The sequence below is a fragment of the Gymnoscopelus braueri genome (genome assembly GCF_963280865.1).
Source record: "Gymnoscopelus braueri genome assembly, chromosome: 7".
NCBI classification, from domain to species: domain Eukaryota; kingdom Metazoa; phylum Chordata; class Actinopteri; order Myctophiformes; family Myctophidae; genus Gymnoscopelus; species Gymnoscopelus braueri.
In genome coordinates, this window is record NC_137608.1 from 36,246,176 (window position 1) to 36,259,809 (window position 13,634).

The 13,634-nt window shown below is 41.4% G+C and overlaps 1 protein-coding gene across 3 annotated transcripts in view; it reads left to right on the plus strand.

Moving 5' to 3' along the window:
• Window positions 1-13,634, plus strand: part of tango2 (transport and golgi organization 2 homolog) — a 34,107-nt gene that overhangs the window by 11,617 nt on the left and 8,856 nt on the right. For all 3 annotated transcript variants that reach the window (XM_080432091.1, XM_080432093.1, XM_080432092.1), the window contains exons 5-6: window positions 60-177; window positions 11,229-11,296. In XM_080432091.1, coding sequence (XP_080288217.1) covers window positions 60-177; window positions 11,229-11,296 — 186 coding nt within the window. The remainder of the gene's footprint in view (window positions 1-59; window positions 178-11,228; window positions 11,297-13,634) is intronic.

The window sequence follows — 13,634 nt, forward strand, 5'->3', positions numbered from 1 at the left end:
CGCATGCAGAATATTATATTCTGAATTTGCTACACTAGCCTATTCTTTTTTTCTTTTAGGATTTCTGGTGTCCAACTACTTGGCGGACAGGGACGTGGACAGCCACTCCTACCTGAAAAAGGTCTCAGCAGAAGGCCACCTGTACAATGGCTTCAACCTCATCACGGCAGAGTTCAAGTGAGTTAAAGGTGTGGTGAAGTCCTTGAGACGATGATTATCAGCTTCAGTCTCTTCCTCCACTATTCATGACTGGAATAACCAATTTAGTGCAAGAACTTGTGGACAATAAAAGGAGACGTGACACAAGGTCGACTAGGTTAAATGCTACTCCCTGTAAGTTTAAAAATGAAGCAGAAGACGGTTCATTTGTTTTTTATGAAGAAAGAATGCGTCCTCCAGTCCATCACATCCCTAGTAGAAGAGACCAGGGAGGAATGGTCGAAGAACTTTAAAGCTTACATGCATTTCTGACAAATCTAATGCGGGAATGTTGTTTTGAGATGGCAGTCATTGCTATTATCTTAGCAATCATTGTCATTGCTAGAGCTATTATCTCTAACATGCTGAAGCAAAAGACCAGTGACACAGCCACGTCATTTATGATACTGACATGACACCGATGTCTCTAACGTTGTCATGTTGAAGTTGAGCATGCTCATGCAAAAGGTAATTGAGTTTTTTTTTTATTATACATTTTTTTCATTATTCGACTGAGAGATTGGCCTAATTTGTTATATTAATTAACTTATAGTAGTTTGCCAAAAAATAGGATATCCATCATGATTTATTGGGAGAAACCAAGCAAGTATATGTTGAATCAGACACATATACATCACATACGTTTGTTCTTGTAATCATCACCCCTACAGCCCAAATGGAATGTTCCTCTATTGCATAACATATTTTTTGCATGATTCGACTGATAGATTGGCAGTCGAATCAGACTGATTCGACTGCCTATCTCAGTCCAATCATTAAAAAAAAAAAAGCTTTAAAAAAAATATATATATGTTGCATTAGTAGACTATTAGTCGGCTATAGGCAACATTTGGCCAATCAGATAATATAGCCTAATATATATATAGATTAAATACTGAGTGATGTATCATAGATGCTATTTTGCACGGATATGAATGCAGGTGAGATTTTGCCTTGAGATTTTTGTGTGCCTTTGACACAAAAAGTTTGAAAACCACTGGTCTAGAATAAACCAATTTGCATTACACTGAAAAGTAACCTATAAACAGGGTCCCCACGGTCATGAAATTCCTGGAAATATTTTGAAATTGAAAAAAAAATAATCCAGTACTGGAAAAGTTTGGGAATTGATCAAAGGTCCTGGAATTTATCAAGGGTCCTGGAAAAATATTTGGCTATGCATTGTTTTTGGCTATTGATTTTGTTAATACAAAACATTTTCATAAACATGTATAACATTACACGAAATATGTAACATAAGTAGTTTTTCGCCGAACGGGCTGTGTGATGGCATATATTATTTAAATAAAATAAGTCATACGGATGCCATAATGAGTCTTCCAGTGAGCTATGCCCTAATTTTGCACGAAATTTTGAATGAAATTGTACTATTCTATATTCTATGCTTTATTTTTGCTACACTGCCTATCTTTGGGCATTCTACATAGGAGTAAGAGACACATCATTGCGCTGAATGATTGTTATATAGGCCTGGAAATTGGGCTAAATATTCTGGAAAAGTTTTGGAAAAGTTTTGGAAATTCATTGCTAAAAATGTGTGGGGACCCTGTATAAAACAAGTTTTATTGTTTACAGTACAGTACAATTATAGACAAACATGTAGGCCAAACTGTATTTTCATTTTAGGTATGTAATACATGAAGGTGGTCAATATTTCCACACAGTGGCAAAACAATTGCGCCACCAAATTAGTGTCCTGGTTCCACAAACTGAGAAAGTAGGAAGCACCAGACAGTGCCACCAGTGGAAAATACAATATTTATTTAAGGGCGGCGATAGCTGAATGTGTAGAAAGGCTGCATGGAAAACAAGGTATACTTAGGAGCGGTTAAATGCAGAGAACACATTTCACTGTATATCCAAATATACAGTGACAAATACTGTTAAGTTATTATTTTTACTAGTTATTATTATTAATTATTATTTTACTCTTTAACTCTTGTTTACTTTGGATACATATTGAGGAATTCTTAATTTCTGACCAACTCTGTGGCTTGTGTTCCTCAGACACTCAAGGTACAGTAGATGTTTCAAACACATTTATTGCAGAGAGAGGGCGAGATGGTAGAAGCCATAGCTAATTTAGTTGCTTTCATGGCAGAGGCTATTTCCTGTGTGTGAGGAGAATGGAATGATTCATTTATCCTGTGTGCATCGATTAGATTCGATGCACAACAGGTGTGCCGTCACACTCCGCTTGGATTCAGGCTAGGTATGACGGCTTAAATCAGCTATCTCCCGCACCACAAACCCTGAGGCCAGGGATAATCCCCAGCCATAGCCTACTAGTATTAGTACAAGTACTTCTGGACCAGCGGGCCATTTTATAATGTCGATCCCTACATGTGTGCTCTCTTCATCTTTAAATGTCAATGCAAAATTGCTAGAAGAGTTCATTTCTTTCAGTAAGGGATTTATTTGTCACTCATACAGATACAACCAGCGAAATGTTGGTGGAACATGTTCTGCCACAGATTGTGCTAACACAACAATACAATATGATAACATAATAAAGAATAATAATACTGGATGTAATTACTGTACAATTGTAGATAAAAAATTACGTTAAAAGTATAGGTAGAATGTCGGGTATAAAAAATGCCTCTTAAGGCAGGTATGGTATCTTTAGCAGCAATGGGGAATATGCAAGAAGGCAATATACACAGTATACTCTGTATACTACAGAGTTTACTATTGGATTTTTGGCATATTCGATTGCTTTATGAGCCGTTTCAGTATCTGTGACTAGTTACTGAAAATGGAACATGAGCTTAATGATAATTACTAACTTATTGCAAAAGGAATTTAATCATTTTACCTATCGCTCTCATACACATGCACACAAAGCCTCCTACACATGCATTTCATCAGAAAGGTTAGTCAGAGTGCAGGGTTACCTCGAGTGCAGCACTCTACAGATCAGTTTTGAGATCCACTTCATTGCTTATGGGCATTTTTGCAGAGGTCATGTGCCGCATACTACTTGTAATAGCAGTCACCCTTTACTGACCGCTCTCTGCAGGAACACTATGCCCTGTCCAAAGAGAGGGCCAAATCATCAAGCCTCTAGTTAGTAGTGAAAAGTTTCTACCTCTAGGGCTGGGCGAAGCCGGTGCCCAAAAGACTGAATTTTAGTGGGTGGATGTTGTGTAGAGTGCTGGGGAAAAACTGAAATGATAAAACAGACGTGATGTTGATGTGCCAAACGTCCCTCAATGGTAATTATAAGATGTGGCGCAGCACACATAATGTATGTGCTCATTCTTTGCATGAATGTGCCCTATACTATTCTGAAGCTGTACGATCCGGGCAAAAATTGTCTCACTTAACTCATTCACTGCCACTGACGTAAAAAACGTAATTTGTCCCGTTTACCAATCCTGTTTTTTTTTTTTTTTTCAAATTTGACCCAAAGACCAAGGAGATATGATTGTTTAAAGATCTACACTCCCATCCACTTCCTTGTTAACTTAAAACTTAAAAATTCTGTATCTCGGCTCCTGAGTACTTTTTTTTTTCAATGAAAAATCTCTGGCAGTGGGCAAACGCGGCCAGCAATAATTGTGGCAGTGAATGAGTTAACATTTAATTGGAAATCCATAACAGCATTCTACTGAGCCGTGATCCCAGCTGTACGATAACTTCCACATCGAGATATTTGATATTCTATACACATTTAGACCTGAGAGGCATAGAGAAATCCCACTTCAGTGTTGTCAGATTGTAAAACAAGTTCATAATTGCGCTGTACCATGGGATACTAGAATTCCATGGATATGGAGTGCGAGGCATTGTCGACGTGCATTGAGATCTCAGTTCTGTTCAAATATGTTATGTCCCGAAAGGACCATTCTCCTTGCAAATTAAAAACAAAATGAGCAAAGTGTCTCACAAGATTAACTCATCACAGATTAAGTTGCTCATCGGTGCAAGATACAAACTTGGAATGAGAAGTGCTCTGCCACATTTGACACTGCTCAGTGCTGCTAAAGATACCTGTCTTAAGAGACTCTGTACCTGTACTTTAACTTTATTTCTATCTATTTACTTCATTATCCATTATTATTATTCATTACTATTATTATTATTTAATTCATTTAATCTAATTTTGTTGTTGCATTGTTGTTAGCACAGTCTCTGCGGCCACCAACATTTCACTGCTTGAACTTGTATGAGTACTACATTGAGGTCTGCAGTCAGGAAACTCTAGATACTACATTAAGGTCTGCTGTCTGGAAATTCTAGCAGAGTTTGTATATGTGGTCTCTTTAAGGGGACATCATTCTTAGTACTACAGGATTAAAAAGAGAGCCCAATCTTTTCTCAAAGGATACCTTGAGAGAGAGACAGACCCCACCCCCTGTGTTCCTCTCCTGCAGTCTGACATGATTTAGTCTGGTGACCCGGTGAGGGGAAGGATGGGAGTGGGGTTGTTGAAAAAGAGAAAGAAAGAAAAATGTGAGTGGCTGCACAGAGCAACAAACTGTACGACAGAAAGCCAGAAAAGGAGAGTTAGAAAGATGAAGGCCGGTTGATAGATCACACACATTCAAAGGCAAAAAGACGAAAAAAACGAAGAGTGAGCGCAATGGAGACTTGGAGGCAATGAGGAAAGGGTGGGAGAGACAAAGCGAAACAAGAAAGAACTGCCAGAATGCGATATATACACACACACACACAGAGAAAGGGAAATCAAAGCTAGATCTGTTCAAACAAAGATGGCTGTCACTGAATCCCTGTAGTTATATTGCTATCGGCATCGCAACAGATCCCTTTTAGAGGCTTGGAGATTCAGTTGCGGTGGTCTTTCCCCTCTGCCTTCCTCGATCTGGAGAGAGAATCTGTGAACGTTAGTGGTGTGATCCATCAATAATGGGTGGTGGACATTTATGCAGGGAGAAATGGTCCATGCCTTTATGGTGATCGCATAGCCAGAACATTCTTTATTCAGGTTTAAAATGTGTATGGTCTACTTCATTGGAATGCAGAAAATGGGAAAGCCATAGGAGTCTGCTCTGCTGTAATTAATGCAATGCTCTGTCTGAATGTTGCTGCTTATTGGAGTAATATTGCCTTGATTAATAATGTATATGCATGTTTGATTGAGTCTTTACATATGAGCAGTGCAGCCATTTTCTTTATTCATACTGCCTTGCCTCGGTGCATCTAAAGCCATTTGAGCTTTATCTCAGACATTACTAGCTTGATATATTCAAGATTGGATTTATGCGTTAATGCCCATTTCAGCAACATTATGTTAATATAGTTAACACGATTTGACGTGTTTAGAGCTTGTATATAAGCTATTTTTGTGTGACACTGTTGTCCAACAAAGTATACAATGCTACAATACAGTGGTTAATAAGACTAATCTATTTAGTCAATTATAAAAAATCAATCTATCTGTTGATATACTTTTTTTAATAAGAAAAAAACACCCCTCTTGATTATTCAATAATCAAAAAGGTAATTGATAGAATAATTGAAGAAAATCGATAGTTGCAGCCCTAGTTATTGCTATACTTGTTCTCCTAGCCGGTAGGAAGAAACAGGTGAACGCCTGATCATAAAAGAAAAAGAACAGCTCAATGACATTACTGTATGTGTATCGTTACAGTGGACAGCTCCTCTGATGTGTTTGGCAACAAAAAAAAACAGGCAGCACATTTCTTTGAGTCAAGCAGTATGTACATGTGTTTTCTAAAAACAAATTTTAATGTGGTTTGTGGCCTGTAACTGTGAAATGGAGCTCTTGGCAGGAGCTTGTTTTTTGAAGGAAATAGGAAAAATAGTGTGGCTCAGATTTGCACATTCCAAAGCTGGTATCACGACTGAATGATCTCTTAAAGGTTTCATGTGGAATAGCTTTGAATATTTGTTGTTTCCTAATGTCTGCATTACCCTGGCTGTAATGGAAACAGTCTGTATGATTTTTGTGTTGATAAAATTCTGTAAAATGGACTCCTACAGTCAATAACTAGTACATACAATAACATTTCAGTGTGCCTGTGAGTGAATCCAGATGTCCCTTTAAATATGCGCCTATTGATTTTGGCTGCACAATTGTTGCTGTGGGATTATATTTTATATCATTATTGTTGTCTCCGCCAGACCGAAGGCATGGCCGACACTATGTTTTTGCCTCCGTCCGTCTGTGTGCAGTCCGTTTGTTTGTCTGTGTACAGCAAATCTCTGGCACCGTTGGCCCGATCTGCATGATCGGCGTGCACACACACTCCCTGGACATCGGCCTTTTATAGCGCCACCAGGAGGCCGATTTTTGAACACATATTTTGATATTACTCCGTCTCCTACGTCATGTGATCAAGACGGATCTGTCCGATTCTGATTGGCTTCCAAAGTTTGCAGTGGAGTGGCCCGTTTTGAACAAAATGTCACAAATCATGAACTGTCTGATTGCTGTGAAACTTTGCATACACATTCCAACTAGGCCAAGGAAGAAATGCAACCGTACAATTTTTTCAATCGGCCTCATGGTGGCACTATAACAGGCAGATTCACGTTTTGGCCTATAGCTCTTGAACCGTAGCTCATACAATCGAAATACATATTTTCCCTTGGATGCCTTAGAATATTACCCAACTCCCCAAATAAGCCACGCCCATTTCCACCGGATACGTTTTCCGCCGTGTTGCGTTTTCTTTCAACATTGCTGGCCCACAATTACCTGGCCTGGCGGAGACCTGTGCTCCGAGAAGCACATTTTTCTAGTTCATAATATAGTTCTATTACCGGTCACATCTCTGTTGCTCCTGCTGAGAAAGATGTGATCTAATGCACACGATCACTTACAGGTTTCAGATTATTTAACATTGGCTGATTAGTACCACATGATGGAATTTACTAGCTCTTCTACATTACATACATATATGGACACATAATGCAAGCAAAACATAATGTAAACTGAACAGACATCCCACTGTAGTGCAAAACGGCAAGCAGCGCAATATAATAGGGTAATTCAAGCAACATCGGATAATGAGTAAGTAAACATGGAGCATGGGCAAGAGTGTGATAAGATGCAGACATGAAATATGGAGACTATATATGAGAGGCAACAAGGCAGTCTGTCTTTATGCTTGTCACAGAGCATATTTTTTTTAGTAAACATTTTATTGATCCTATGGCAAATTTAAATATATTCAGGAAGCAGTATAGTTTGCAACATTTTTCCGAAAGCAACAGAGACATAAAAATCAATCATCATAAAAACCCATCCCATCCCAAATTCATGGCTCCACGTCGAACAGTCAAATTGGACTTGGCTAAATTCGTACCCCTGATAGCCTTTCCCCAGGGTTGTAACGGCTCACTCCTTGTGAGTGACATCCTCCATGTGTCTTATCCCAGTCCCCCCACCTCCTTTTATGTTATCATGAATATCTACTGTATATTTAAATTTTCTATATTTTTGTGTAGTTTCTGTTTTGTCCAGATGTTTGAAGGTTAATAAAGTATTCAATCAACCACCCATCATTGTCAACACAGCTGTAATCTGAAACTAAATTACTGCAGCTTCAGCATAGAAGACAGTTCATTAGGACATATTCCAACCAGTTTACTGATGTGCTACAAAAACAGAGGTTTGAAATGCAAACATACCCTGTTCCAACTCCTCCTTCCTCATTCTCCTTCTGCCCAGTGGTCTCTCTGCCTCCCACTGTTCTTTCATCTCAGCCCCCAAATTAACCTGCAGAACACCTGTGAAGAAATTCGATGTCCTCGAAATCCTCACAGTCGACATCACAGATTCCGCAAATATAGACTGCTGGACCTTGCGGCTGAGATGGTTTGGGGAGTTGAGGTTGTTCTGAGCTCTAAATGGTATTTTCATTACTTGTTTTTTTGGCAGCAATGGCATAATCCACAGCCCAGATAAAGAGTCTTGACAAACTATTTGGCTTTAGTTAAATGCCATATGGTTTCCATGCAGCATGTGCAAACTGGGGGGTGAAGTGGTGTTGATACGTTAGCATATGCTGCTGTGTTCACGCTTGCCATGAGAATAGAAGAAAATCAGGTTTGGCTTTAGTTTGGCTTAGAGCAGGGGTAACCAACCAGTCGATTACGATCTACAGGTAGATCATCAAAGCCTTCTAAGTCGATCGCGGGGTGGGCCCGGTGGCAGACGGGCAGCCATCGACAATTCACAGAATTTGTCTCCAAGGCAGTGTTGCCAAGTCTGCTTATTATAAGCTCCTTTGGGCTTGTTTTTCTGTGAAGTCGCTTGAATATATTGGGGGTCCTTAACATGAAAATGTTTGTGAACCAGTGCTCTAAAACAACATTCGACAATAAAGTCGCTTATTTTGGACTTCTTTTCATAGACCTGGTTGCTTGTTTCTCTCACAAGATCTGGCAACGCTGGTCCAAGGGAAGCCATGCGTTGTTGTTTTCCTGTACATTCCACGCACACATAATTCAACTAGCGGGTCGCGCTCAAGAAATAACGACGGGTGCAGTCTCGTGACATTTAAATCTTCAAACAGTGTTCTAGAACTGACGTTACAAAGTGCCATGGCAGCAGATCGCATTTGAGCACAAGCAGTGGTGGAAGAAGTACTCAAATATTTTACTTACGTAGAAGTAGCAATACCACAATGTAGAAATACTCTGTTTTTAAGTAAACGGCCTGTGTTCAAAATGTTACTTGAGTAAAAGTACAAAAGTATTGAAAATAGCAGATCTACAAGCTCACAACGCGTTGTGATGCGACATGTTGTGAGCTTGTAGATCAGCTATTTTCAGATAGCCTAGGTATAAAATAGGGCTAAAGTGGTTTATGTACGATTTATAATATAATACATGTAAATGTATGTATCTGCAAAGTAACTAGTAAAAAAAGTTCTGAAATAATCGTAGTGGAGTAAAAATATTGAATATTGGATATACTCCAGTTAAGTAAAAATACCTCAAAAGTGTACTAAAGTACAGTACTTGAGTAAATGTACTTAATTACTTTACACCACTGAGCACAAACTAGTGTGTTGCCTGCGATGTGTGAGAAGTTAAAGCAAGAGTTACTAAAGGGCTGAGCCATGTAGAATTGATGGACTGCCTTAACTAGAACGGTCCTCCTCAGAACACAGATCTCCGCCAATCTCCGCCAGGCCGGGTTGTCTACCCAAGGCCCGCAAACTTTGGAAGTCAGTCATAGCCACTTGGAATGGGAAAAAATCTTGTGTCATGTCAATGAGCACTGGCACTGACTCTGCATATGGAGATTTGATACTTCAAGCAGACGCCTCATTAAAGGTGGGCTGATCCTGAGAGTATTGTATCTGTCACCATATCTGTGCAAACATATGGTCCTGTATACATTTTTGTCATTTGAACAGAATATCTGTAAATGTGGAAAATTCATCGAACTGAGAAACTAAATATTGTGCATTGAAGACATCTGTAAAAGCAATTAATTTCATGTCCTTTGTGGACATGGGAAAAAAAACTGAAGTTTATTTGTATTTTTGTCCTAATATTTACATTTCTAATATTTATATATTATTTTTCTTAATATTTTGGCATTGATTATATAACTATCATGTTTATTCTTATTTAAACTACTAGTCTTTGGGTGGATGTATGTACATGCATTGAGCCTGTCAGAAATTGCAATCGTGACAAGTGTTTTTTTAAAACATATTTTAGTGGTTGATCATGGCTTACATTTGGAAATAAAATGTGCTCTTGGGCTTGAAAAGGTTGGTTACCACTGGCTTAGAGTCTGGAAAAACACGAGGGTCATTAGTTTGCTGTATGAAATAATGCTCCTATGTCAACATAGGAGCATTCAACAGTTTTGTACAGCTGCTAGGAAACGCAGTCAACATTTTCACTAGATAAGACAAATGATCGTGCAAACACACAGATGACCCAGACATAACACCATAAAACAAATAACTTGGCTTTGGAAATTTATTTTTTGGTTGCTCATTCATTTTCGGCTATTCTACTATCCGTGTTTATACTGTATCTGACGACGGACATGATGCAAGTTGTCTTGTGCAAAGCGGGTAGTTGTCTAGCCTATTATGTACACACCAATCTACTGGCAACTGGGCAACAGTTAACACAAAAAGAGCAGAGCAACATAACAGAAAGATAGCACTCAGAGCAGTGACAGCGACCAATGCACAAACATTGTATAGGGCACTAAGGGCAGGCAACACACAATGGGGTGGCCAGACTGAAAAGTGTGGGGGGGTGGAGGCAAAAAAGATCGCTGCACCCCCGTTCCAATGCTAGTGCCTGAACCCACGTTTTCGTGCACAAAAGGCATGAGCTAATGTATAAATGTGGAAGGCAAATGTGGCATGTCTGTGTCTCTAATTTTATTACGGTAATCCTGACGCTGCTGGATTGACTGTTGTGAAATTGACAATGAAATTCATTCTAGACCCAGTTCAAAGAACTTAGGATGTAGTATTATTCAGTCCAGAAACGGCAGTGGATGCCATTGATGTCAGAGAGCATACGTTTCCTCTGCAATCCGAGACTCAACAAAGCGATTATAAGATTACACCTTAGAAGGTCTCAGGCATTGCAAGGTGTTTGTAACTCTTCCTTTTGAAAATTGAACTCTTTGTTGTGAGATTCACATGCTGTAATTGGCCATTGTACTTTTTGGCCGTCAACATTTTTCTTTCACACTTGAATTGACTTTGCAAGTGTAACACACTATTAATGACTGCTTTGCTTACTGGAGTCTACCAGTAGAATTGATCAGTTGTTAAAGAAAGGAAAGTACAGTATGTGCCGGGCTTTTGGAATTACATTTTACTGCTAATGACAATGGCCCCTATTTGGCATAATGCCTGGAAGAAAAACTGCCCTTGAAGATTTGTTGCTGCCGTAATTTGGGTAATTTTTCTTTTTAACAGTATAAAAACTTGATGAGCCTTAGAAGGGCCTTGGTGATTAGACATGTGCCGTTTAATTGGTCACTAAAGCAGTATATTTAGTTTTCCATCTCACTGTGTCCCATGCAGAGCCAAAGAAGACATTATGTGTTACTATGGCAACAGAGGCAGCCCCAAGCCCCTTCATCTAAAACCAGGTCTGTATTTTATAATATGGTTACCGTAGAAACTGATCAATTCACACTCAGTCTCTCCTGCTAGGTCTACTGATGTTATCCTGTTGTTACCATGCTGTTTAGCACATTGGTTCTCAAAGTGGGGTCCGGGACCCCCAGGGGTCCCCAGCAAAAGTAGTTAACATAGCATCACAATAATTTTAACCACAACCTTTTATACGTTGGCTATTCAAAACTAGAAGATATACAAGCTCATAGCGTGGCACCAAGTGCCGTACTATGAGCTTGTAGATATGCTATTTTTCAAAGATCTTGAACATTAGTGAACATTTTTAACACAAATCTTTGCTTCTCGGGATCCCTGGCACAACATATTTTCAGATGGGGGTCCGTGGCCAAATATTTATCAATTTGGGGGTCCTTAACGTGAAAAGGTTTGAGAACCACTGGTTTAGCAGATGCAGTATATTAAATCGCTGACTCTCAACGTCAGGTCCTGGGACCACCAAGTGTCCGAATGGAGCCTTTTGGGTCTTCTGTAACTCGGAGAGTGTACTACTAATGGAACCAAATATTCCCTTAGGGGTCCATTTTGGTTAGCACTGAGGATTTTACAGTGTAGAACTAAGGGTTACTTCCGTAACCCCGGTTTTGTAAATTGCGAACGAGGTGTTCACATATGGGAAACAGCGCCCTCTGGCGATGTACAGAAGCTTCACATTCACTCCCTCAGGGCCAAATCCTTTTTGGCCCGATGGGTCTTCCGTCGCTTTCCGGTAGCCTCCTTACCCGAGGGCATAAAAGTAGACCGGAACGCGGAAGTCATTCTCTTGATACACCAGCTTCCTTCTGCCTACGGTGAAGCAAAAAGAAGGGTGTTTTTGTGAACACCTCGTTCGCAATTTACAAAACCGGGGTTACGGAAGTAACCCTTAGTTTTGCTACATTGCTCTCTCGGTGTTCACATATGGGAGATATAAACCCCCGGAATGTATCTACAAATCGAGATACCACAATACCTGCCCCAGTACCGGGCGCCAGGGGCGTGGCCCTCAGCACCCAGGCGCCATCAGACCCACCGGGTCTGAGGCAAGGATCAGGAAAGTAGGGCCCTGACACACCATTGTCAGCCCTAAGAACTAAAAGACAGGCACAGCCTGTCCATCTTCGTGGAGGGCCCTGACAGACCGAAGTCCGCCTTACTGACCTAAGGCCCGGACGTCGGCCTATGACATACTAGGCACAAGGGCATGAACAGATCCTACATCCGTTCTATGCCCCTACCCACCTTCAGGTGGAAGCCACACCCCGGACTGCGAGCGCCAAGGAAGACGCCGCCACGTCCAGGCTAGAAAAACAGCGAAAGTCAAGGAGACTACGAACTCGCTGTCATGTAGACGTCCTGAAAGACCCGCCTCTGCAGAGGGCCCAGGACGTCAACACCCCCTAGGAGGCACAAGGGCATGAACCGACCTTACGTCTGTTCCATGCATCTACCCCACCGTCAGGTGGAAACCACGCCCAGGACTGTGTGCGCCATGGAGGGCGCTGCCACGTCCAGGCCAAAGAGAGAGCAGCGAAAGTCGAGGTAGACGACTAACTTGCTGCCGTGTAGGCGTCCTGAAAAACACACCTCTGCAGAGGGCCCAGGACGTCGACACACCCCTAGTAGAGTGCGCTCTCAGGCCGTCGGGCACTGGGGCTCCGCTACTAGTGTACGCCAGGCGAATAGCATCCAAAATCCACCGGGAAGGCGTTGACTAAGCCAGCTTCCCCGTGACCCGGGCCCCAGAGAAACGAACAACCGGCTGGGTCGGTTCTGGGCCACAGTCCTTCGGACATACACCCCCAGGGCCTTCACTGGCCAGAGACAGTGCAGCCTCCGATCCACCTCCGGGCAACCGGAGGCAGGTGAAAAGCCACCACCTCAGTAGGCTTTAACCACTGCTAGGTAGTCTTGGGGACAAACGCCGGGTTGGGTTTGAAGACAACCCTACCGTCACCTCCAGCGAACCTCATGCACTCTGGAGTCACCGAGAGGGCACGAATATCGCTCACCCGTTCCGCTGTCAACAGCGCAACCAGGAGTACCGTCTTGAACGTGAGGAACTTTGGTTCCTCCGTCTCCAACGGCTCAAAAGGAGGACGAGAGAGTGAGTCGAGCACCAGGACCAAGTCCCAACACGGCGAACAGGGACCTTGAGACAGGATGTGCACGCAGCGCACTTCATGAACTGGCCCACAAGGGGCTGTTTTACGCGGTTTTCCCCTCGAAGCCAACCGTGGCTCACTGAGATAGCTGCCAGGTAACCTTCGATTGTGGAGAAAACGTTTCCCAGATCATACCTATCCTGTAGGA